General features: G+C 37.1%; 1 protein-coding gene across 6 annotated transcripts in view; it reads left to right on the forward strand.

The window, feature by feature from the left end:
- UTRN (utrophin) overlaps positions 1 to 26,837 on the forward strand; it is a 386,536-nt gene that overhangs the window by 263,756 nt on the left and 95,943 nt on the right. For all 6 annotated transcript variants that reach the window (XM_056344155.1, XM_056344154.1, XM_056344157.1 and 3 more), the window contains one exon: positions 20,811 to 20,940. In XM_056344155.1, coding sequence (XP_056200130.1) covers positions 20,811 to 20,940 — 130 coding nt within the window. The remainder of the gene's footprint in view (positions 1 to 20,810; positions 20,941 to 26,837) is intronic.

The following is a 26,837-nucleotide window of genomic DNA, read 5'->3' on the forward strand; positions in this document are numbered from 1 at the left end:
CCACTTTCAGCTGCTGGAGATCCTAACGCACTACTTAGAGATTTATCCACAGTGGTTAGTTGTTATGTGCAAAAGAAGAATGGGGAGGAGTGGGGGTGCTAATCAGATTTGGAACCTGAATCCTCATCTTGTCAGGCCAGTAATGTGGCTCCTTTTCTAGCATCACTTAAAGTACTGTCAGTGGTTGTCCACATCCGAAGACTCAGGGTACTCAGAACATCAATAATTACGTACGATTCCTCTGTACAGGATGTGCGTGATAGGCCTGCAGTGTCTGCATCCATTCCTCAGAGTTACTGAGATCACTTAGATCACTTTGTTTTCATCAACAGTTTACTGAATTCTATTGAGCGCAGTGTAACTTCAAAAGTACTTGCTTGTGCGAAGTGGCTGTTCCTTGTGTGTGTGGGGTTTGGGTTTTTTTAGTTTGTGTGTTGGTTTTGGGGTGGTGTTGTAGGCACCTCTTTCCGGAAGGAGTGTAATGTTGTCACAATCACCCATTTATTACTAACAAATTATTTAACATGCTTGGTTATTCATTGTATAATTTATTCCTCTGTAATGCATGAGGACATTTTAAAAGCATCCTATACAGAACAAAAGTTTTCTCGCAGGTTCCTTTCTATCTTCTTGTTTAATGTTGATGTAACATTACGTCAGGGCTAGTAGTGAAGTGATGGTTTTCTAAAGTGATTGCAAGCACTGTAGATAACTGGCTGTGAAGCTTTGTAGCCTGCTCTGCCAAACAGAGAATAGGCATGCAGTAACTTCTGTGACATGAGCAGCCTCTTCTGGTTCTGCAGTGAATGAAGATCAGCCTTAACTTTAGTTTTTGATTGTCAGAGATGCTGTACTCTTACTGACACATGATTGTGCTCATGATAGATGGCTGTTGTTTGGGTATCCCTATACCCTGTTTCTCTGCAGGACAGATTCAGGGGCATGTAGGAAGCTGCATAGTTCTGCTGAACTTAAATGAACAGGCATAGCCTGAAGTGAGAAAGAACATTTTAAAGGTCTTCTCAAAGAATTTAGTAGCTGCTGATGCTAGTAATTTTATTTTACAGTATAATTTTCATCTTTTAAAGCTTTCTTGTCAAATGAATGTGTAAATGGGGAGAAGAAATACTTATGTCAATGTTTGATGGTATAACACAATAAACCAGTTATATTTCCCAGATAGATTCATAGTGGTGTTGGCAATTTTGGTTTTGCAAAGAAGTATTTGTAAGCTTGAGAGAGAGTAGTAAACTAAAGCCATAAATCATTAAGTAAATGTTCTAATACATTTACTTTCACTTGTGTTTGAAGTTAGCTTTATACATTCCTTCTATATTAACTATGTTTTAGTCCAAAAGTCCTAATTTAAGTAATGCAATAGATTAAAAAAAAAAAAACCAACCACAGAAGACTTCCTCTCCCTTGAAGCAGCTGGTTGATAACTTAGATGCTTGAAGAATTTCTAAAATCTAAAGTAAAATCCCTTGGTTAATGAAAGGAATATTCTTATGATTTTATAAACAGTCATTAAAAAATACATACTGTTATAAATGTGTGATTCATTTGGGTGTAAATTAAAATTTTCAGTACCAACTGAGACTTCAGTGATTGAATCAAATCATTACTTTTAATGGTATATTTTTCATTAAGTCCGTGAAACAGGTCAGCAAGAATTCAGGATTATCAGTAATAAAAGAGAGAATAGCAAATGAGATAGTTTTAAAGAAATTACTGGAACAAATACATCATTTTTCACTTAAATATTACTTCAGCTCACCTTCTAAAATTTTTATTTTTTTCCCCATTGCTCTAGGTTTTATACAGTCTATATGCATTCACCTTGGAATCAACCTGATATGAAGTTTCATTTTTTTTACTTATTTTAAAGTAATAGCAATGTGTACATTTTCTCTGTTGTGGTTCCATCTTCTTTTTGAGTGATGAACCAGCCTCAGAGGAGGTAGAAGTTTGTGTGAGCATTTGCTACCTTAAAGGGATCAAATTCAAGCCAAGAGAGAAAACCTCCAACTGAACAAAGTGCTAAAAGTATAACATTCTGATGCTCTGCACAAGAAGAGGAAAGACTGATGTGAAAATATTTTTATCATCAAATAAATGCAAGGGATGGGAAAGGTGTCATTTTTCGGTAATTATTGATGGTGTCTGACAGTTGTACATTCTATGCACATGGTTTTCCATGTGGAGTTTTGAAGCAGAGACACTGTGCAATGCTTCATGCTGACATCAGTGCTGTGGTTAGTGTATGCCATCACACTGGGTATGGATGCTTTCAGGAGCCTCAGTGCCTGATGTAGAAACAAATCCCCAGGCTCTGACTAAAAAGTAGACTCCGATTAACCTTTTTTTCCCCTGCTGTAGTAGTGACTCCGAACCCCCTAAACTGGGAGTTAAAATCATTACTGAATAGTTGTAACCTAAATATTTTATCTGAGAAGTAGTAATTTCTAAGTTCATTAGACTTATTCTGTAGCTAGGTGTTTAGCAACGCTGGCTGCTTTTTGGCATGAATAAAAATTAATGAGAATTCAGGGTGATATATATTTCTTTTAATTGTGAGGATTTATAAAGTTGCTGGACTTTGGTCATAAAACAGGCAGTGCTTCGCTTTGTTACACAGAGCACTATTATCTGTTGATTCATTTTCAACAGTGCTTTCAAAGTGTAGAAATCTACATATTTTTCTAATTAAATACACAGAGAAGGGAGATGTATATTCATCATAAGGATTGGAGAGTTCTGTTTCAATATTTTACAATTTAAGTCTTTTATGCTTTTGACAGAGAATTTATTCCAAACTGCTAATGATTTCAAGGTTGAGTCAAAAAATGTAGCTGACAGAAGCACTGTTTGGTCACGTCAAAAGTGTCAGGAACTAATCTACTCCTGTGAAGTTGACAGAAAATACTATTTTGATTTTGTTTTTTTCTTTGACACTGTAAAGCCTGGTGATGCTCTTTTGGGCAGTTGGGAGAAAAAGAAAGCTGAAGGAGGCTACTCTGAGTGCTACGTAGGAAACTAGAGGGGTAATTGCAAAAGCATGTGCGATTTGGTGGTGGTTTTTTTTTTCCCAAAGTCTTATGTGGTGAGTGGCACAAACCGTAACATTGAAACTGTGCATTTATTGTTTGTAAATATAAGACTTTATTTAAAAATTATAACAAAGCCTGGAATTAATAAAAGTGAGGGAAAAGAAAGAAAAACAAAAATCCAAGAATATTTGCGTATAGTGATAAAATCCCCTATACAGATCTCTACTGTTGGAATAATGAGTATGCTTATAATATCCTTGCTAAATTAGCTTAAACTGGTGTTTGGATCCAGGTTTCTTTAACTGAACAAGGTGCTTTTCTTCTGCTGGAATTCTAGATGGGAAATACATAATCAATTTCTTTGTGTATTTTGGCATTTTTTCCCATAATTGAATTCCTGGTGTGCCTCAGAGATTTAACAGCTGTTAGCATTGCTTAACCTGCACTGAAGAAACTTCAAGTCTTCCCTTAGGCAAATATCTGAGTACTTTTTTTCACCTTTAGCCAACAGGCATCATGCCCTTGCCCTCCTCTGTGTGTGAGGGACTTGCCCGTATCTTCAAACAGCTTCTGTTCCTGGCACTGCTCTTGTGAACTGAGTTGAAAGGTGTAAATGTTGGATTTGCATGCGAGGCCTTGGGCTTCTAGATGTTGTACAGTCTTACAAAGCCTTATACAGTAGTTTCGTGTAAAGCATGATCAGTCTGTGCATTCTGCTCTGCTTCCATGGCTGTTTTCAGAGCCACAGAGCAAACATGCCATCAGCTGGGTACATGCACACCAACCTTACACGGCAAGCTTCTTCCCCAGGGAAGAAGTAGGAGGCGTAGGAAGCACTGAGAATATGACAGACTTCCAGTGGCAAGGCAAATCTGTAAAGCTCCATAGTGCTAAGTTTTTAAAAAGTTGAGAGGTCCTGAATCCAGACTGAAAAGGGAACAGCATCTTACTGGCAGAAGTATTTTCCCTTGCTGAGGAGTGTTTAAAAAATCTGTCTTTATTAGTTCTCTGTTGTATGTGAGTTCCTGATGATCAAACTCATCAGTAACATCATAAAAAAAATAATAATTCCATTTTTCCTTTCATACATAACAGATAGGTCATGTCTATCTAGCAGTGCAGCACAGATACCTATGCTAGTAACAGGCGAGTTTTTCAGTAAGAGAAACTAGCTTATGCAGAGATCTAGCTGACAGCTAGAGATCTCTGACACTACAGTGCTCTTGCAGCACACACATACTTGGTCACTTGCACACTGCATTACTTCATTCTGTTTAGATATTCTCTATTTAGTTCATTTTTTGGATATGAGGAGGAGGATGACTCCCATACAGAATTTGAAATTCGGTGTTCCCTGGTCTGAGTTAGGTACAGTCGCAATTATGGAAAGCTGGAAGTGAGGCATTTGAAGCTATTTGAGCCCAGGTTCAGAGAAATACTGGGATTTTTTTCCTTCCTTAGTTCAGAAGCTTTCTTTATGGCATTGGTGTTTCATCATTCCCCATTTTAGTGCCATGTTCATAGATGTAGCATAAGATTTTTTGTTACATTTCCTGAACTTGGAAGGGTATGTTTTAGAATGATACGTCTTTAATGCTTACGAGATAGACAGTCTACAACATTTAAAAGCTAGAATGATTTTCACCCATTCTGTCTTATGGATGTGTTGTTTTTCTTAATCCTGAATAATGATAAAGGAAATACAGGACAAATCTTTCTGTTCATTGCATTTGATTAACATTACTCACATACTTCAAAGTATGAAGGATATTGTGGGAGGAAGAGTACCCAAGCTTATGATCAGGCTGCCATTGTCACTGCAGCAAAAAGCTATCATAACACCTTGGCTTTCTGATTAACTGGGTTTGCATCCTTAATATTATGTGTACTTTAAATGAAACCATTACTTTGGTAGTGACAAGATGATCAGTGCTGGACATACACAATTATAAGCTGCCTGAAGAGATGCTTGTAGAGTTGTGCATACCTAATTTTGTATCCAGTCTTCCATATCAAAGGGCTACACTGAGAAACTGAGCTAAAAGATGGACTATTGTTTGCGATAATAAATAGCCAAGCCCAACCTGTACTGCTTATTAAAGAAAAGTCCTAAAATTTTCTACAGCTTTTCTTCTGTGAGCATTGGTAGAGGTGCCAAGTGATGTGCTATGTGACGGTGCTAGCCTTTCTTGGAGAAAGGAGCCCAGTGAAAGGTTCCTTGAAAACTGCAACTCTGAGATTCAGTGCTTAGTTTTGTGGTGACATTCTGCAAAGATCAGTTCATTCTGCAGTGGTGCTTGTCTGCACGCAGGTGGTATGAGTACTGACTTGTCCAACACCAGCGATGTGCAAGCAATCAGCATTTTTCTCTGTCATGCTGTATTTGTGGTGCTTGGAGCTCAGATGCAGTGGACAGGGCTGAGCAGAGAAGAGGTGATGTGTAGGGGCAGAGAGAAACATGCAGAGGAGTCTGAAGCTACAAGACAAGTCATGCCTGGTTGAAATTACTTTTTCAATAGGTCAGCCTCATTTGCGATGATTTTCTGATGACCTTGTACTCTTCTGTATGAGCATGCAGATAATGGTTTCTGACATTTCTGGCTGCTAAAAGATTCTTAGTCCAGTGAACATAGTTGCTTAGCTGCAAGTTACTCAAACCCTTTTTTCACCCATGTCTTCCTACTTAATGCTTTTCATGGTGGTGTTGCAGCAGCACTGAAAGAGGAGGAAGTTATTTTTCTTAACACTGGATCTAAAGTTGTGGAGTAAACTGAAGGAATGGCTGGTAGTAAACACAGCACAGTATATAGAACAAAAAAACCCCCAAACAAACCACATCAAAATTCCTTGGTTTGTAAAAACAAAGCTACTTTATTATACTGAAGAGAAAACAAAAAGAACATAGAGCAGGTGTGAATCACATTGCTCAATGCTATCCTGGAAGATGTTTGGGTACTAAGATCATGTGTGTGGTCTAAAAGTCTCTACAGCAAATAAACATGCCTACCGTGTTTTAATTGTACTTGTAGATGAAAGTGAAGAGATTTCTAGGCAAGCAATAACTTCTTTCCTGAAGAGAGCACTGACACTAGAGCACCCCATTTCTAAATACAATATAAATGAACTAAATAAGTGAAATTCCTTTACTGTTCTTAAAATTTGTGTTTATAGTATATACTTTTCATTAAGGGTTTCTGGGAACCAGTGTATAGGTGTCTTGCTGTACTGTGTTTGCATGTTTTCACTTTTTTTAATGGCTTTAAATTACTATTTACATTTCCGGGAATTATTGTTATAGATATGTCAGAATATTCCTTGTTACTCCTAATGGCACCCAAACACTACAACCAATTCTAGTTTTTGGTTTTAAGACATTCCTTGTGTTGGTTCTCAGTGTTATTTTTATACCTTCAGCATTTTTCTTACTGCTTATATTTTTCTCCATACTTTTCCTAGGTAACTTTGCCATGGCATACAGCTTCTTTCTAAGTACCGAGGACTAAAAATAACAGTTTAATTGTATGTATTTCTTTCTGGCTTAATGAGGAATTGTTTATGGTTTCAAATTCTTAGTTTCTAAAAAAAAAAAAAAAAAAAAAAAAAAGTTGTCTGTTTAATAGAAGTTGGTTTTACTAAATGTAAAATATTCAAATTCTTTGGCTGAAGAGCCTATAAAAAAACCTCAAACAAACAGACAAAAAACCCCACCCAAAAACCACAACCACTTTTCATAAAGGAGAAACAAAAGAAACAAAGCAGAGAAAGGAAATTAAGTGAATAGGCATAAGTAGTAAGGCTGACTAGTGACCTGTCCGATACGTTTGCCTTCTGTGGGAAAGTATTTGTGGATCTGAGTTAACTTTAATATGCCTTGCTTCATAGAAGTATTCTTTTAAGTACTAGGTTTTTTCCCTAATTGACCCCAAATTATTGTCAGTTATATTAAATGACTTTTCTCATAAATGGAAAACCACTTTGTAGTCCTCCAGCAAAAATGGTTAGTGACAACATTTGCAATAAGATAAGGTTCAGTAGGGCCTTTTTTTCTTCTTTTGTCAAATTAACAATTAATCATTCTTAAAGAATTACTTTTAATCAAGGAATATAGTTTATGTGAACAGCTATTATAAGAACTTCTGATAAGGAAAAATAAGGCAAAGATTTGTCTTTAATGTCGAAGGATATTTTGAATAATTTTCTGTGGATTATTTGAAGTTCATTTTTTTTTTCTACTGAAAAAACCCCAACCAGATTAAGTTAAAATCAAGTAACAAATCAAGTGCCCTCATCTGGATAGGAGGGCACAACCCTGTAAGTGGATGATTTAACACAATTTGCAAAACACTGACAATTTTCAAGCAGGTTTATCCAGTGTTTACTATTAATATATGTATACTGAATGCCTAGCAATGTTGTAATCAGTTTCTTATTGGTAGGGTTGACTGAAAGCAGCAATATATTTTTTGCTTATCAGCTTAGTTTAATCTACAGGTTTGGCTGGGGTTTCTGTTGTTTTTGCAAGACTTTGTTAGATCACCTGTTTGAAAATGCAAAGACCTAGCAAGGCCATTGGGTTGGACAAGTTTAGTTTGCACAGGCAGAAGTGGAACTAATAAACCGATACAGACCACTGCATGTTGTGTCAAGTCTGGATGTTCCCTGTGTGACAAGGGGCTAGAACTCCCAGCTGAAGTAATGTTTGGGGTTTTTTTAAGTGTGATTCATGAGGGGAAGTCCTCTGCTACTTAATAGAAGCATACACACATGCCCACACCCCATAAAAAAAAACAGCCCCAAGCCCACCACAACTATGTGGTGATAACTGCTGCATTGCTCATGTGCCATAGAATATGTGACATATAGTTGGGGCTTGCTTTTTTCTTTGCACCTCCCCCCCCTCCCCCCCCCCCCCCCCCCCCCCCCCCTTTTTTTTTTTCCAAGTGGTTGCATTGTATGAACATGGCACAGGTGTCAAGTTATGGTTTTTCATGTCCCTGTAATTTATGATGACATCTAGAACCAGCTGAAGGAGGTGACTAACCAGAGGGAAACAATCTGTAATTTTCCCTTACTCAGTAGATGTTGGAACTAGCACATGATCCAGAGATAGGAAATGTTGAAGAAGTGATCAAAACCAGAGATCCAGTAATCGGTCATATCACAGTAACCAACTATGTGGTATAAGCTTTACAATGACTGTCTTATTTAGATAGTTTTGAAAACGGGAAGCCACAGACGAAAAATGGACAGCAAAAAGAGACGGGGTGGGGAGGCGTAGACCTTGGCTAATGTAAAATAACCAAGAGAGGAATGATTAGGGAATTAGGGAGAGATGGGAGCATGTAATGCAAACCATGAGACTATGGTGCAAGCATAAGGAATGCTATTTTAACAGGGGGAAACTTTCTGAGTTGAGCTCTGTTAATTTTGAGTCTTTTTTTCCCCTATTTTGGGGACCATTTGGTTGACATGGCTTTTGCAGCTGGTGCTGGTGACAGAGGACCTTTGTTCTGAGCCAGTGTAGCTGTGCTTCTGCTGAACTCTCTGGTATTCTGCTGCATAGGGAGAATCCATCAGTAGAGAACAGATTGTTGACTGTTTAGTGATTATTCAGTTGTCTGTCTAGACCATTTGCTTCTGAAGAGAAACCAAAGCGTCTGTTTCTAAGAAAGAGGAGTAATTAGCTTTGACAGGATTTCTGCTTCTGAAATGATTTCCAGTAGCAATCCTTTATTACATATGGATATATGCATACATACACAACTGAACACAAAACCAGAACAGGAACACTCGAGGTAGTCTCAAGTTACAACTAGTCTCTAGCATTTTGCTGCTTTAGCATTCAGCTGGGCTCGGGTGCCTGTATTTCCTTCTGCAGGGGGGAATATTCCTCCCCGTATGCAACTGTCAGACATGAGATACTCCTCTTGAGACTTTTTTGCAGTGATCTCACTTTTCTGATTATTTATAATTCATAATGATGTCATGTAGTACAACCCTTTTTTTTTTTTTTTTTTTTTATGATAGCAGTTCATCAGCAAGGACCCTGATGTACTAAGGAGCCTGATGTTACAGGAAACCTCTCTCATATGTGAGATGTGGGCACGCTCACACAAACGTGTCCTGTTTTCATATACTGAATGAATATTCGTAGTGCTGCGTACTGTAAAATTGCTCTTGACTGTCTGGAGTTTGAACTGCAATTACTAAAAATCTTTCTCAAGACCTTTGCAGTAATATGGCAGGTACCATTTAATAGTAACGTAGCTTATGAGACCAATTGTAATAGACTTGTCCCATTGTTGTTTGCTTGAAGAAATGCAGAGGAAATTTTAATTGCCCAAAATGAGCAAAAGGTGACTTGAGTTTAACTATTCTTAACAACAACAATGCAGCACCCAACTTGTTAATGGTATTACCACTTCAGCTTGAAGCAAGAATCGTATGGCCTGTTAACATTGACAGTTTATCAGTGCTCAGTAGTAATACAGGCTAAGCAAACCGAAGCCTGTCTGTTTCTGGCGAGCAAAGAAAGAGGAATTTATCCCTGTTATGTTGAAGAGGTAGATGGTTACTATTGTATGGTGCAGAGTAATAGTGCAAGACACTGCAGGTATATGTGGTTACTAGTGCTAGCAGAGTATTTGAGTGTTCTTGCTAAATTAAGTAATGAGACATTTAATATGCAGTAGATGTTTTGTGTGTCTTGTGTCAGGCTGGAGGCATTGCATATTTAGGATGCATTACAAAAATAATGCTTTTGTTCTTTAACCCTCCTCCACCTTTCCCTGTGAGAATTTTCTGATATAAAAAGCAGAAGTTATACTAGTTTGCTACCCATGAAGAAGAGATGCTTATTTGACACTCTGACCGTGTTTCCACCATAACCTCATTTCTTGGGGCCTACGTAACTGAGTAGTAAAACTTGTCCAAAGTTATGCTGTTGTATGCTGTGCACTGGAAAGTTGCACAGCTTGAAGCTAATTAGAGTTAGCACTGAGGACACAAATTTCCTTTGTTTCTTCGAAGGAAGTAAAACTTTGATGAAGACTGTGGGAGAAATGTGACTTCTGTTCTGTAGATAGTGCTACAAAATAGTTTCATTGGAAATTGAAGGATCCTTTTTGGATGATACATTGCCTTGTCTTGAAGGTTGATGTTCAGAAAGTATAATCTCTTTAAACACCTTTGAAATAGATTCACCATGATGCTTTATTTGGCATTGTATGGTGATGTTTTCCTATGGCGTTGTTCGGAGGTTTATTGGCAGACAATTTAAAATGCCATTGCATCTTTGCTGATTTCTTTGTGTCAGTCCCCTTTGTCTGGACACCAGTTCTTGTACATATTAGAATAAAGGTTCTGGTTTATCTCTGAGTTTCATGTAAGGGCATGTCTGTCCTTTCTGACAGGAGCCAGTAGCAGAGGCTGAGGGGACAGGCAAAAGGAAATGGAGCAAGTAGAGAGGGTACTTCTTTTCCCACCCTCTGTCAATTAGAGACGTACCTGAATGCCTGTGATACTTCTGTTTGGGTTACAGAATCCTTGCAGACTGTGTATTCAAGACTGTGAAGCTGGGTTCTTCATGAAAATACGTGATGTGTTTTTTCCCAGAGCTGCATAGATATTGGAGTTTATTCTAATTCCATGTACTTCGAGAATGGAGAATTGTCTTAAAAATTACTGAGAATTCCTTTTCATGCTAATTCTACAGATATCATCAAATCACTTTTGTTTTCTTCCACATAGTAAGCTGCCTTCAGTTTGTATATCTTGCCAATATTCAACATTAAACAAATCCTTTGTACAGATAGGAACAATACATGCTTTTCACATATTACACATAAAATGGCAGGTGTCTCATTTCTTTTGGCATACGTATCTAAAGCTGGCTGGTGAACCTTTTCTCCCCTCTCTCTTTAAAACAACCTTTTAACTAAAAAAATATTCAGTGCAGTTCACAGTTGGTACAAGGTTGCTATCTTGTATTTATATAATAATAAAAAACCCAACACATTGTCCTAAAAAGAAGAGGCTACTTTGAAGAGGGAGGAGTGAGGAGACTTTTGGGGTTTCCTGCATATACTTTTTCCATGTGGCTGGCTCTGGTTTATGTTTTGGGTTGATTCTTTTTTTTTAAGTGTAGTCCAGAGTTTCTAGATCACACACTAATGTTAGAAGTCCAATAGGTATTAGAAAGTTGAGCTTTTCAAAGCCTTTGTATCTTATGTCAAATTTTTAAATCACTTTTGCCATCTAGCCTGTTGTAAAGGAAAAGCCCTTATTAAACTAGACTCCATGTCCAGCTCAAGTGATTGAGACAGAAATGGTATAAATCGATTTTGCCCTAGGTCTGGTTCTGATCTTTCAGCTAACTGTAAAAAATATATGAATTACAAAATAATTTTGAAGGGATTGCTACATTGCAACCTGTCATTTTTCTAGTCTGCTAATATTAGTCAATGACAAAGCAGTACCTGAGAGACTGGAAATACGTTATTTGTTAAACCGTTCATTTTTAACTTGTTGGATTCTTATGGGAATATACCTCATCAGTATTATTTCTAAAATGAGTAATGAGGCCAAGAATAAAATGGGAGATTTCAAATTGCTGTTCAGTTTTCCTTATCTAATGGAGGGTGCTTAGGTATGCCTTTCCTGAAGTAAGGAGCACATCAGTGCTATGTACCCTCATCTGTCATCAGTGATGCAGAGCACTTGCGGCTTGTCCAGCCTCAAATGTATTTGCCACGTGGTAACTGTAGGACTCAAGTGGTTTCACTGAGCGTACTACTACTTCATAATTCATTGGGACACAGTGAACTATTTTACAGCTGTATGTGCGTGTGTTTGTGTCTTACAAAATACCAGCTATGCAGTCCACAGAAATATTTTTGGGGTTATGTACATGGCCTTTTCTTCTCCAGTTTGTTTTGAACCTTGGCCTAGTGTTTCACTTTTGAAGTGCTGTTATTCGTATCTGATCTAAAAGGGAGGGTATGATCATGTGTGATTGTTAAACACAAGCGTGTGTGTTAACAGCACAACCCACTGGTTAATCCTTTTAGTATGAACTGAATCATAGAACGGTTTTGGATGGAAGAGACCTTAAAGATCATCTCGTTCCAACCCCTCTGACACGGGCAGGGACACCTCCCACTAGACCAGGTTGCTCAGAGCCCCATCCAGCCTGGCCTTGAACACTCCCAGGGATGGGGCATCCACAGCTGCTCTGGGCAACACGTTCCAGTGCCTCACCACCCTCACAGTGAAGAATGTCTTCCTTAACATCTAATCTAAATCTACCATCTTTCTGCTTAAAGCCGTTACCCCATGTCTTATCGTTACATGCTCTACTAGAAAGTTCCTCCCCAGCTTTCTTGTAGGCCCCCTTTAGGTACTGGGAGGCTGCTATAAGGTTTCCCCTAAGCCTTCTCTTCTCTAGACTGAATAACCTTAACTCTTTCAGCCTGTCTTAATAGAACAGAAGTTCCATGTTTATTTCACTTTCTCCCCTGCAAACCTAGTCATGTCTCTCCTCAGATTAGTTTGTGTGTGTTGTTTTTTTTTAAAAAAAAAACCCCAAGGTCTAGTCTTTTAGGGTTGTTGATACAGAATGGTTGTCATGTTTCCATAGTAAAGGTTGGTGGGATTAATTTTCCTTCAACAAAAGCACATTGTAGTCTTTTGACGTAAAACTGAAGGTAGGTGTATTTACAGGCAGTTTGGCATTTGAAAATTGGTTCCATTGCTAGCAGGATGATTGCTGCTGTTGTGTAAAAGTAAGTACTTTTTTCCACTACCTGAAGAGTGGAAAGCCTCAAGACCTTCCCTCTCTGTAAGACTCTGCACTCTGACTCAGGCATTTTTGCTGTCTCTGGGGTGCAATCTGTATGAATTCTTATATTAAATCCTGATTAGGTATGTTGAACAGATGATTTTCTCTAAAAGCACCTTTATAAACATTACTTATTTTCCTGTGCATAGCAATATAAAACAAGTCTTGTTTAATCTACTACTTCTATGTAGTTTTATTCAAGCCATCAAATTTAATGTGTCTTACGTCCTTTTTTAGCTTTCATATTACAGTGGCTTTAGACCAAAATATGCTCAGTTAGCTTAGAAACTGGCTGGATGAGCAAAAGAAGCACTGTATTCTAGCAGGTTTTGTTTCATTGTGCTTATATGAAACTTCTATTTATTTTATCCCATTAAAAAACTAGAGCACATAAACCAAAAAAAAAAAAACCAAAAAACCAACCCACAGGTTGCTGTTCCTTTAACAGTCTTGATCAATATTGTTATTCATAAGAGAGAAAAGCTTAGCCATAGAAAGGAGAACCCTCTCTTGGTATGGAGTTGAATATTTTAAAAAATGGCTTTCTTGAAGAAGGGGAAAATACCCAATAAAGCAAGTTTAGTGGATATGTGCGAAGTGCTTAGCAAACCATCACAACAGGGTTCCACTAACCTTTACATAGAAATTCACAATGGCTATAATTTTAGAGGATTTCAGTAGTTCATTCGGTGGGGAATTGGTGTTAACACATAGAGATTTCTGTCTTTTCAGATTACTTTTGTGTAAAGAACAATAAACATGTATCTTCAGAAAAACTATTTTGAAGATAATGTCTTTTGCAACAGGTCAGGGATGCACAGTGTGGGTTTGTTGGTTTTTTGGGTGTTTTTTTTCCCCAGTGTAGTTACTTCCAAATCATGTGGTTGAGTAACCATCCCTGAAGGTATTTGAAAGATGTGTAGATGTGGTAGTTGGAGACATGGGACTTGGCGGTGCTTGGTTAATGGTTAATGGTTAACTTGATGATCTTAAAGGTCTTTTCCAACCTAAATGATTCTATGATTCTATATTAAAAATAATTTAAAAAAATAGCTGCAAGCATTCTAGGCTTTCCAGTGCCAGTGCCTAGGACTATGCTCTGTTGAGGCTTCCAAACTTCTCGAGGCAACCAAGGCTTGGTTATCATTGACCTAGAAACACAAATAACAAAGTCTCATTTCATTGGGCTAGGAAATACGAAATCCAGTTACGTAAGATTATTGGTGCTGAAAGACATATTAATGACCATCATTATGTCTCTTTTTTTTTTTAACTTTTGCTCAATTAAGCAGTCTCTTCATTCCTAGTTGGATTTAGATCCTGTGGCATCTCTAGGGAATGCAGGACTTGCAGCAGTTATTTCTTCAGAAAAGTTTAGAAAGGTTCTTTCTTGGCAAATCATTAACTGTGTGAAAAACAATTTTTATTTTAATTTTTAAGAAAATGTGTAGCCTTGTAATCTTTAATTTGAGAATAGCTTTTAAATTATTTTTTTAATGCAATCTGTATGACAATTAAGCTTACCTCTACTATTATATTGCAGTATTGAATCATTTTCTAGGGCACAAAGGAGTTCTTTCAAAGTCTCTGCAAGATTATTGTAAGTGAAAACTTTCCAAACAAGCTTTAAAACATCTTTTTCTGATTTCAAAGTGCTGTTAGAAGAAAATGAAGAAAATAGCCTTACTAGTTTTAAACTGTTTTAAAAAGTTCAGATTCAGTTACCCTTTCTTAAGGCATCACTACCTAGCTATATAGATGCAGTTTGAGATTTTCAGTTTATTAGCTTTTAAAATGTTAGTAAAAACTTCATATTTCATGTGTATAAGTCTGAACAGTAGATAATAAAGCATACTTTCCATCCTCTGTCTCTTTTGCTGTACTGTGAAGCACTTTGTTTGAGAATTACTTACAGGTGCTTATTTCCTGTAATGCATATATATTAATGCATATACAGAAGTTGGTGATATTTTTGGTGAATAGCCATGAGCACATGCACTTTTCCATAGACCAGAGTGGGAAGGGAAATTATCAAGGGACAAACAACCTCAGTGAAGAGATACCTCTGTTTCTGGCCTAAAGCATCTTTTTGTGATAAATCAAAGGGAAAGTTTTAAGTAAGCTAACATTTATTGGCCTGTGATAAAAGATCACCAGTATGCATAGTCTAATTCATTCTTTTGCCCACATCTGTGCTCTTATATTCCTGCCAGTTTAGTTTCCCTGTGCATGCAGGCAAAAAAGGAGTTTGCTATAGACATGACTTTTCAGGTCTACTCACACACTGAACCCTAGTAGGTGCCACCCTATTTGCACACTCTGTATTACCTCTACAGCAACAGAGGTAACAAGTGGTAGGTCATAGACACAGAGACAATTTGGAACAACGCAGCCTTCACCATTCACTTGTCTTTGGTCCTTTTTGAGACCTCTTTTGCAAGTGCCATGGGATAAACCTCCAAAACTTGAACTTTTTTTTAAACTCTTATATTAAAAAATATATATATAAAAATACACAATATATATTTATTACAGAGACAAACAACTTCCTCTTTTTCCACGCTGATCTTTGCCTTCCTTTTCTTATTTTGGTGTTGGTCACTGTCGCTGATTATCAACATGTAGTACTGGGTCTCATCTTGCTGCATGTGTCTCTGTGTATCTCCAGGTAGTAATGGTTGCATATTAGGCACCATTTTTCTCCTTAATTATTTCTCTTGCCACATAGATTAAATATGAAGTAATGAAAGGTAAATGCATGGTGAGATGCACCATCTCAAATATTGCTTTATATTTGAATGTATTCTATATCAGCTGGGGTAGGTAAATTATAAAACTGACTTTCATGTAGAGATTTGTCCAGGAACAAAGATACTTATTTTTGAAGTTTTACATATATGTATAATATTAAATAATGTCTGCTGTGAAGGGGCAGCTTTTAAATAAGCTATGCTTATTTCCATTCTTGTTGATTCTTTAATGATGCAGACAGCTGGCAGAGACTTGTTTACAACCTTGATTTCTGTGTGATCTTTATAAACAATTCCTTTTTCTATTCTTCAAGTTTTCTCAATCATCTTACTTACTTTCCCCATCCTATTATATGCTACACATATAGTTTTTCCATTTCATTTTAGTGTAAAAAAGTAACATGAGTTTTTTCAGGCACCGGGTGCACAATAAAGATGACTAATTAAATGTTACAGGAGCTGCTGATTGGCACATATAGCTATGATGTGATAAACTGATACGAGTTACAATAATGTGCATCTTTACTTCCTTGAAACAGTGTATAATGAGACCTGATTTAAATATATTCTGTTTTTAAGAAACATCCCATGTGTTTTCTAAGAAATTAGCTTTGCCTTCATCTGTTGGAACTATTAAGCTGATCTGCTCTTTGAATTATTGTATACAAGCCTGTACAATTCAAAAGAGAAAAAAAAGAGGCTGTAAATCAACAAGGCATAATTTTGCAAGCCCGCTTACTGTGCTGGAAAAAATAATTTTAATATGCAATTGAAGAAAATAGGTGCTTACAGGATGCACAAAGCAGTGTAAAAATTCATGAATAGGAATTTTTTTCTAGCTTTCTAATTTTTCACAGGTGGAAAAGGCTTCAGCTACAAAGCATTATCAACAGAAATTTTGGAAGGCCTTGTTTTAGGCAGCTTCCTTGCCTATAAATTAAGACAGTAAGTTAAAAAAATGTTAGCTTGAAAAAAGAGTTAGTTTTCATGTTAGAAATCATAAGCATCTCTAATGGAGAGAGCAAATGGGTTAGATTATCTTGGTATAATAGAATAAATTGTATATAATTTCCAAAGTTACAATGGGAAAGACATATGTTTCAGTTACTGAAAGAACAAATCAGATGGAGAGTAAATCACTGGGAAATAGTTATAAATTATGGACCTAACACATCTTTGTTCTCTTCCTTGAGAGAAGGATTGTGTTAGTGGGTTCCTGGGTTACTCTGCCATTGTCAAGTAACTTGAAGGATGTCCGTCATACCTGCAAAATGGATGCTGTGATGCTGTTCGTAGTTGTTGCTTTGTCTGATGCTGCATAAAACATTTCAAAAGTGTAATCTTGTGAGCCCCTGTCCACCCACCAGTGGAAGAACTCTCTCAGGTCTCAAAGAAGGATTTTTTGTGTTATTCTTGGCTAGTAGTATTTAAGGTTAGCTCCGAAAGCTGTTTGTGTTGACAATGCATCAGCATACCAGATTTTAGGTTTCCAGATGTTTTTTTCCTCCTTTTATAAGAATCGAGAATATCTAAGATTAGTGCTTGTTTCTCCAGGAATCTTTAAAAATCTTTGTCCAGGTTTATGTAGGAAATAAGAATGAATTTGCAAGTTAAAAGCATAGATGTTGGATTCGGTAGTCTGTTGCCTGTCAGATTACTGAGGAAAGTGAAGCCTGCATTTTAAACCATTACCTAAAGTATACAGTAATTGTACAATTTAGAATTGTAGTATGAAATATGGTGGTATGAATTACTGCCAAAGTTTCATACAGCCCCTTTCTACATGAACAATAAAAGTTTAAAATGTCATTGTGCTTTTATAAAGGAGCATCATGTGGGAAAAAAATAATTGTGCTATCAATGTGCTCAGTGTTCACATCTGCATACCCAACAGGACTCAAAAAATACTTGCATCCATGTGTTTACCTTCCTAGTGGACAGTTTTAGTGATAAGTTTTGAGATGCCTTTCCTAAGTCTATTGTCACCTTGACTTATTTCTTTTACCTATACCAAAACCCTAGTATTGCTTTTCTCCTAGTTCTTCACGGAAAAGTATAGCTAGCTGCAGGAAAAGAATTCTCCCTCTATCAAAATGTGTGTGAAGCTCAAAGCTGTACGAATGTCTGAACTATTTTAGTCCTTAATGACAAAGAAGGGGGGATGAAGTGACACAGTAATATACTTCTCTACTGAAAGAGGTGCATCCATTCTAAGAAGCCATGGGGGAGATATTTTTTGCAAAACTCATTAAAACACCAAAATACATGATTGCATTTCTTACTATATAAAAATATATAAACAAATTCAGTATTTCACCTTTTATTTTTTTTTGCTGGGCATTTTATGACTTTTATTCTGTGGTGGTGTTGTAGATGTGATTTTTCCAATAAAATCTTTCTTCAATTGACTCAGGACAGATGAAATTTGAGCTTGACGTTAGATTTATAAGCGGATTTCTTTTTTGTTCTGCTGCAGAGACGTCTGGCTGGAAGGACAAGAGGGTATTATTGATATATTTCCTTATTCTTGCACCATGTACCATCATTGCTGTTGTTGTTTACTAGCAGAAAGAGAGCGACAGGGAAATATATTGAGTATTGCTAAGAAACAAGGAATAAAGTTGATTTTGCAAGTCTGAGTTGGCTGTTCCAAAACCTATCTTTGCATCTGTGGCATAAGAAAAAAAAGTATAAACCATAATGTAAGAGTCTGTGGTGTGCTCAAGATAATCTTCTTTACTACTAAATGATTTCAATATTGTTATTTCATATGCAAAACTTCTTTCATATGAGCTAAAATATTTCTTTGTCAAGATAGATATATTAATAAGGAATGTCATGGATGACTTGGAGTTGGTGAGCTATATGGGCCAAAGTCTTAAAATCTTTGTGTTGTCAGCCTCAATTTGAACAGCTTCAATGGCAGGGATGGTGGAGAATTAAAGCCAAGGTCTCTTAGGTCAAACTTGATTGAAGTTTTATTGAGGATGATCAGGAGAAATTGATGAGCACACTGTGTGAAGGTAAACAGGAGAGACACAGCAGAAAAGATCCATCTCTAGCTTATTTCTAACTGCTGAAATTTCTTAGTGGGCTCAAAAAAAATCTGACATAGCCTCCTTTTTCTTGTATGCTTTGGAAATGCTTGGGAAATTGCATGGAGGGGAAAAAAAAGTAATTCTAGAAAGATTTCCTATTTCACAGTGAAGTAATCACCTCTCTCTTTCTGACAAAATCTTTGAAATTAGAAGTTAAGAATGTACTTTAATGATGCAGCCACACAGGCTCTACTAACCAAAAGCTTTTTAAGTGGGTAATTTCTGAGCCTTAATTGCACAAGAGTGGTAATGGCTTCCTGTCTTCCTTCTTTCCTGAAACAAATTCCTGCATAGAGAATGTTTCCATGATTTGTAAAATATGGATGATTTTTGACCAGTCTTATTATAATGTGTGTTATATGAAATTAAAATATTAATACATGCTGTGCTGATTTGAAGTGACTCTTCAGGAATGTGTCTTTTACAATACTTAAGTTTCTGTTAAAATTTTTTTTCCTGCTGTTTTACAAAGTAGGGCTTGGTTTTTACGCTACAATTTTTGTTTCATATTAAATATGGCATATACTGAATACTGCAAAGAATAGGGCTTAGTCTTTTTATTGCTATAGAAAAGCATGTAGAGAGAATACTGTTCTGAAGAGGGGTTTTTGTATGGAGATAATAGTTAATGGTTACTGAAGATAGGACTTTATAATGTATGTTCCTAAATGTAATGGAGGTTAGCATATTTTCAGTGATCAGGTTTTTTGTTGCATTTTGGGTTGGTTTTTTTTTTAATGTAATTTGGAGCAGACATAGAGTGAGAAGGAATGGAAGGATTTGGGAAGATGAGGAGGATAAAAGAAAAAAGTGGGAGAGAAGGGTGGAAAAATAACTTCTTGCCTCCTGCTAAGCTAAAGTTAAGAGGTACTCTTTGGGTGTTTGTGGCATCAGGAGACTTACTGATGAGAAGAATAAGGTAGCGTTTGTTAGACTTTCATTGTGACTGTTTTCCACAATTTTCTATAGTAGAAAACACTCATTTTGTTACATAATCTAGTGAACACGGACTAGCTGTTTTTCTTGAGCTAGAATGGGGCCTGAGCAGATTGTGTCAGCAAAATAAGCCTTGATTTTTGTTATTAGAGCTAAAAAAGATATTGGAAAAATTAAGCGTAGCATTTAAATAATGTGTAAAGTATCCGCTTTTGTGTTCCTATTGGTAGAAAATAATACAAATAAAACACACAAAGCAGTTTCCTTCTAAGGGGGACAGATTTATACTTAAAATTGAATGGAAGAAAATGCTTTATAAGAGACATTCCATCTAACTACTTATGAATGCTTGTTTTTAGAAAAGGGTGGTTATGCTTAACTCTTTTAAAAAGTCATAATTGCTGGAGAACAAAGTATCCTGAAATTAATTTCCATTAGCATAAAAGTGTCTTAAAGAAAAATTGGTATTTTTCCTCCTGTATATAAGGCTCAATTGTTTTTGCATAATAAGCCTCAAAATATTTCTGACTAATTTTAAGGATTTTTTTTCAGAATGTATTGTCATCACAAAAGCTCTGGTTACGTATCTTCTACATTTAAAAAATATTAATATATAGGAGACAAAAATAAGAGGTATGATTTTCTAAGGAATGTAAAGTACTTCAGCAGCTTTACAACTTAGCAGTTGTAAAATTACCTTCTGAAATTTCAGTAGATGTAATTTTCTGTTATTCCAGCTACCTAAAAAGCTAAAATAGTCTGTTGGTGGTAATCTACTATATATTAGCAATCCTGTTAGAAGCAATAAACCCTTTAATTTTACTTTTGTTTTAAGAAGTTTAATGTAGTGGTACCAGTTTCTGTTAGGTGAGTGTTTTTAAAACCCATGATCATCATCTTCCTTGTGTTCAATTCTTCAAGTGAATTCAATGAAAGTTACCCTTCTAACCTTAATTAATTTGTTGTCACTTCTGTTTTATAAAATTTACATTATTGTCTTGCAGTCTGAATGACATTTTGGCTATTACTCACTCACTAGACAGGCCTGGACAGAGAGGCAAAACCGGAAAAAATGGTATAGTATGTGTGGTTCACAAGATTAAGTTGCAAATGCCATTCTTCTTTCCCTTCCCCAAAGGCACTGAGGCGTGAACTGAAGGATAAAGAGCAAACCATTCTCACTGCTGTGGACCAGGCACGAGTTTTTCTTGCTGACCAACCAATTGAGGGGCCTGAGGAACCAAGAAGGAGCCTGCATTCAAAAACAGGTCAGAAAATACTCTCTTCCAGGAATGGTCAAAAGGAAAGAAAAAAGGACTTGCGTGTCTCTGGTACATATATTATATCCCAATTGGTTAGACTTTAGGATTTTTCAGATCACATCCTGATTGCTTTTATTTCAATGTTTAGCCTCAAAGTATTACCACTTTAAGTTGGAAGAAGTAGAAAAATCTGTATTTCCTTTTCCAGTTTTTGATTCAAAACACTTAACTCATCAGTTCTGTTCTTTATCTTTTTCTTAACATGATAATGAATGGACCTTAAACGTAGTCAGAATACTAGTTTAAGGCTGCACATTCAAATGTGAAGTACTGCAAAGTTTTACTCCACAAACAGAAATAAATGTATTTGACGATGTATCTCATCGGAAGTAAAAGGAATCAGCTTTAGGGAGGCAGTCATTACAAAATCTCAACAATTTGAATGCTAGATGAATCATCACTAAGGAATAAATCACAGCTATCCTAGAAATGGTGTTTGCATGTTGTTAAAGATGCTTGCCTGTATCAGAGACCAACAAGGAGGCAACAACTTTTCTCCACCACTCCCCCCACCACACCCCACAAAACAGAAAAATATACCAAATATCTGTGTTTAAGTCCTAGAATTATTTTTCTAATATAAGCCACAAGATTATAAAATCTTAATTATGTAAGAATTGTTCTTGGAAAGGGTAGTAATCTGCATTTACAGAAATATCAGTTCCTGTAAGATGTGAATAATTTACTGTTCTCTGTAGTCTGCAAAATTACAGTATAGCTGCCTGTATTGGGAGTTAGTTTTTATTTCCCTTACATCTTCCTACACATCTCTGTAGCAAACTTTTAAGGTTTGTTCAATGGAAACAACTAATCTTTCCTTCATCCATACTTTGCGTTATTTCTGTGCAAATTTTTCTGCATTTTCAGATGGCTTAATTCAACTTTGTGATAAAGTTTGAATAGCTGGATATTAAAGCCAATGACCCATTTTTCCTGTGATTAGTTCTGGTACCTTAGGTGCTGTAATGTATCTTACTGCTTCCTTTTTGAACTCCTGACTCCTGAAAACATCCTGTTTGTCTTTACTTTCAAATTTATTTGACATATTACATCTTTAATATTTTATTTGGTCTAACTCACAAGCAACTTTGCGGTTGAAAAATAAGGAATGCTTGCTTTATATTTGCTCATTCTTTCACACAAAAGTTTGAAGTCTCAGATTCTCCTCTCAAAAGCCATAGAACCGCCCAGCACAAATTATGCCAATGCATAAAATGTTACCAGTGTAAAATGCTAATTTTCTAGCAGGGGTCGATACTGATGATCTAGTCAGTAGTGACTGAAAGTGCAAAAGCAAACTTAAGATGATGAGCTGCATTATAAATTCTTGTTGTGCAATCTATTATTATTATTGTGATGATGTGCTATACAGATGGCAGTGATAACGGATTAGCAGGGAATTCGATGACCATGGTGAACTGCGTAACAATAATGGCCAGGCAGATGGTCTGCAAGTGATGTATAAGTGCCTCTTGTTTAGTCATCATATTTGAAAACCTGTAACATGCTCAGACTGGGAAGCTTCATAGATGTGCATCAAACTTTTTTACCTTCTTCCTTCCCCACACTCAGTAATTTCATAGACTTTATGTTTTTTTTGAACATGCGGTGGGTTTGTCTTGGCTACCAGCCAAACTCCCACCCATCCACCCACTCACTCACTTCTTCCACCTCAGTGGGATGGAGGCAGAAGATAGGAAGAACGGGAGTAAGAAGGCTCATGGGTCAAGATGGGGACAGATGCAGATCCCTTATAAGCCACTGTTATATAGACCAAACAGCTTCAGGAAAATAAACCATTTCTTGCCATTTAAAATAAATGTTTAATTACTGATATAGTAGAGGGAAACAAAAACATTAAAATGGCAGCTTTCCTCCCCTCTTTCCCAGGTTCAGCTTGACTTTCCTGTCTCAGTTCCTGTCTCCTTGCCTTCTTGTGACCTCAGGTCACACTCGGCCTCCTCGACAGGCCAAAGATCGGTGTGAGGGGCTGGCAAAGTGGTGGGACCCCGGCCAGCCTAGCAGTTTTTCTGCTGTTCCTTTCTTCTCACATCTTTCCTCTGCCCCAGTGTGGGTTCTCTGTGGGGAATATCTGCCCTGCCATGGGTCTGCTCCTCCTCCTCTGACCTTGGCCATTCCTCCTCCTCCCTCTCTGGTGTTTTCTGCCGTTTCTTAAATACACTTTCCCTGTGGTGGTGCCAGCATGGCTGAGGGCCTCGCCTGTGCCCTGTGGTGTGCTGGCTGTGTCCCCCCTGCGTCTCTTCGCAGAGGCCCCCGTGCAGCCCCTGCTGCCGGCAGTAGGCACCTCTGCCCCGCGCACAGCCAGGTGGCACTCCCTGCGGATTCATGGACTTTCAGGCCAAAAGGCCTCTTTGATTCATCTGCTCTGATCTCTTATATATTGTAACCTATTAAATTTCACCCAGGACTGAGTCTAGTAAATTTTTTTTTCTGACAAGTAATGCCACCAGTCTCCAGAAAGCTGCGTCTCTGGGTTTGAAGACATTCACACATGCACAGTTCTTCTTCTGAGTAACCATTTTCGGTGAAGGCTGTGGGTGAGGGCTTATGTTTGCTTGTAAAATGTTTATTTTTCTATTTTCTGTCAACCTTTCAATCATTGGTATCCTCTTCTGTAGATTAAAGTTAACTCGTTAACTTCAGTGAAGCTACACTTCATGTTGCTAAAGGGGAAGGAGTGTGGGTTTGGATTGTAAAATGTCTGTCTTTAAAAAATACTGATGAGCAGTACATAGCACTGTTCGGTCATGATTTGACATGGTTTTGGCTGCTTCTATAGCACAAATAGCAAAAACTTTTTTTTAAAAAAACTATCATGATTTCATTAATGCAAAATGACTGTTTCTTGAGGTTGGTTCCTATTTTGTGTAATTGCAGGGGTGTTTGAGGGGGAGGGTGAGCTAATCCAAAGAGCCTAAAGGTTGTTAAATTGTTTTCTATTTTCTTCAGCCTCTCTCTCTTCCTCCACTTCCCCCCTCCCCCACCATCCTCACCCCATTTCTTTTCATGCCAGAGAGGGCACTGGTCCAAGGACAAGGAATGAGAGCGATTTAGAAGAAAACTAGTAAGAGCTAGTTTTGAACTTGACTGAGACCTGTTTTAAGGGACCTCTGCATACATACATTCAATGTTCCATCCAAAGAGAATATCTGTTACGTAATTTCAAAAAATCACAAGAATGTAAAATGAGGTGGTTCCTTTCCCATCTTGGGCTTAATGCTTCCTGTGTTGGCCTTCTACTGTGCCATGTAGTAACTGGTACACTCAGAGTCCTTCAGCTTCCAAGAAACTTCTGTCTAAGTTAATTTTATATCCCATCTGTCTTTTCTTCTGATTTTGTTTTGCCATGTTTCCATAGGGAGGCTCCATCACAAAAAAGTAAGCTTCGCACTCTTCTTGCCTTTGAGCTGCTTCAGCATCTGAGTGGAGCTGATTGATAAACCAGCAGACCAGCTGCTGAATTTTATAGATGGACTGGATAAGGAAATTGGAAAACCTCACATTTGTAGCTGCTTTGTCATTTTTCCCTGGTATAAGAGAAAATTTAGACCTAAAAATGTTAGTTATAATTCTCTATGGCATACTTACAGTTGGCTTCTTAGATCCCTGTACTGTTAGTGAGGTTACAGGCCATGGGAAACACAAAGGAAAGCAGAAATAGTATTTTCTGTCACCAGGGTTCTACAAACGGATGATACAGCTTTGCTGAAATTCTGTTCTTAAAATTCCACTGATGCAGTGAGTGGAGATAATTATTTTTTTTTTTTTTTTAGAGGATTACATAAACTAACATCCTAACAGATTACCACGGGACACTACACTGATTCTCACTGCAATAGTGAATGTTTCCAGGAGTCTGTGGTAGTGTCAAAGTTATTCAGTAGCTTCTACTTGTCAATCAGCTTTGAAAGCTGCTATTTGGTAGCAAAGCTTGTTGTGACAAACACATCATTTAAATACAAATATTTACCATATGTTACCTCCTCTTAATTGAAAGTGTAGAAAACCTCATAAATCACATCTATCTTAAAAGAGAAACATATTAATAAGTATTAGTGAGTCACATGCATATACTTTATTTAAACTGGTGGACACACAATGTGTTCACCTGTTTCAGACATAAATAAAAGTTGAACTTCTTTGCTTCCCACCACTGAGCATTTTCAGTAAATTAGCTGTAATTTATCTGTCATAATTTTTCCTCTTAGCAGGGAAGATCTGCTGGAAATAAGCAATTTACTGTATAATGTATATAGCAGTCAGCATTTCTATTCCCAACCACTTGTGCCTGTCCACTAGCTCTCACACACCACTGGAACAGGTTTTTGTTCTCTGCTATGCAGGTGAGCTGAGTATGAGGTCTTGAGTGTGAAAATAAAAGGAAGTGCTTAGGAGAATGAAGAAGGTATGGCCCACTGGAGGCCAGTGGAGTCATGTCCAGAAGCTATTTTGAACATTGCTGCCTCTGTTTTAAATGGAGCTCATTGACTTGTGGCTTCTGAGAGTTTCTTCATAAGATGAGAGAAATGTGCAGTTACCCATGAGAAAAACTCAGAATAAATGTATCTCTCCTTTTCAAATCTCTTAGACCCTACAAGTTTAGTCCACCTGCGTGGAACCTTGAAATTTTTCCTGTGGAGTCTACATGGTTGCCTGGTTGGTGTCATCTTAATAAAGTTCAAGGAAATTTGGTTCAATTTGGTGTCAGAGTGCAAAATTAGAGGAGTTTTAAGCCTGATTTTTTAACAGCTGAGTGTTAGAAGCAGGCTGGCCTGAGGCCATAGTAGCTAATTTTAGTAATTTTTTTTTAACCATGAGGACCTCAGGATATAAGCAGAGTTATATTAATTCTTGACCTTTATTTTATATTATGGCCCAGTTTTAGCTGAAATACAGGGTGCTTCCCCAGGTGGAAGCCATGTTCTTAAAGTTTAACTGTTGCCATGTTTTAAAGACTCTAGAAACCAGTAAAGCTTTGTCTGCAAGAGAATTCTCTTATGCTACTAGCAATGTAGATGACAGATGGATGTCAAAGGTTAGGACCTTGTTTGAAAGAAAAAAAATTTCTTACATTCTAGAGCAAACAAAACTCAAAAGCATTGGAAATGAGCCTCAAGAAAGGAAATTGGAAATTGCAGAATGTTAAACAAAAATTGTATAAAAGAGAAAACAAGCTGAGGGAACTTACTTAAAAGGTTCAAAAAAGTTCAGAACATGGATGTTTTAAACTCCTGTGTTGTTGCAGGATGCCATCAAGTCAGGGAACTGTCTTTTGTGCTGCCAGACTTGTCTTTATTTTCTGGTTTTGTATTGTTTTGGAATAAAATAGATGCCTTTTGTTTTGTTTTGAAATGCTGTTAGGGGATGTATATCTGTCTCCTGCAGCCTTGCTGAGGAGCCACCTGCCATATGTGCTGTGCCAGAAAACAATCTTTATTGATCTTTGGAAGAAATAAAAGGCTTGTTACAATCTGCAGTTGCAGTGCTTTGGAAAGAAACATAGGATTAATTCCTTGCTTGCCTAGAGTAACTGGGGTACAGTCGTGATAGCTTTCTTTCCGTTGGTACTCTCCCTTCAACAGGAATTGGAAGAAGACACAGTAGCTTTGTGATGCTGTAACAGTACTGTTATATTTGGATTTTTCTCATTTTGTGGCAGGAGCAGGCTCAAACTGAATTTGTACCTGGTTTATGTTCCTTGAGCAACACAAGCTTTGGGCTTCCACTGTGCAAAAGTATTGTGAACTCGCTTTGGATCACACCATTTATTAGAAATTAGTGGCTTGTTTTTACTGAAAAATGTTACATGTGTTTTGATTATA

The sequence above is a fragment of the Falco biarmicus genome, chromosome 6 (genome assembly GCF_023638135.1).
Source record: "Falco biarmicus isolate bFalBia1 chromosome 6, bFalBia1.pri, whole genome shotgun sequence".
Classification (NCBI taxonomy): Eukaryota; Metazoa; Chordata; class Aves; order Falconiformes; family Falconidae; genus Falco; species Falco biarmicus.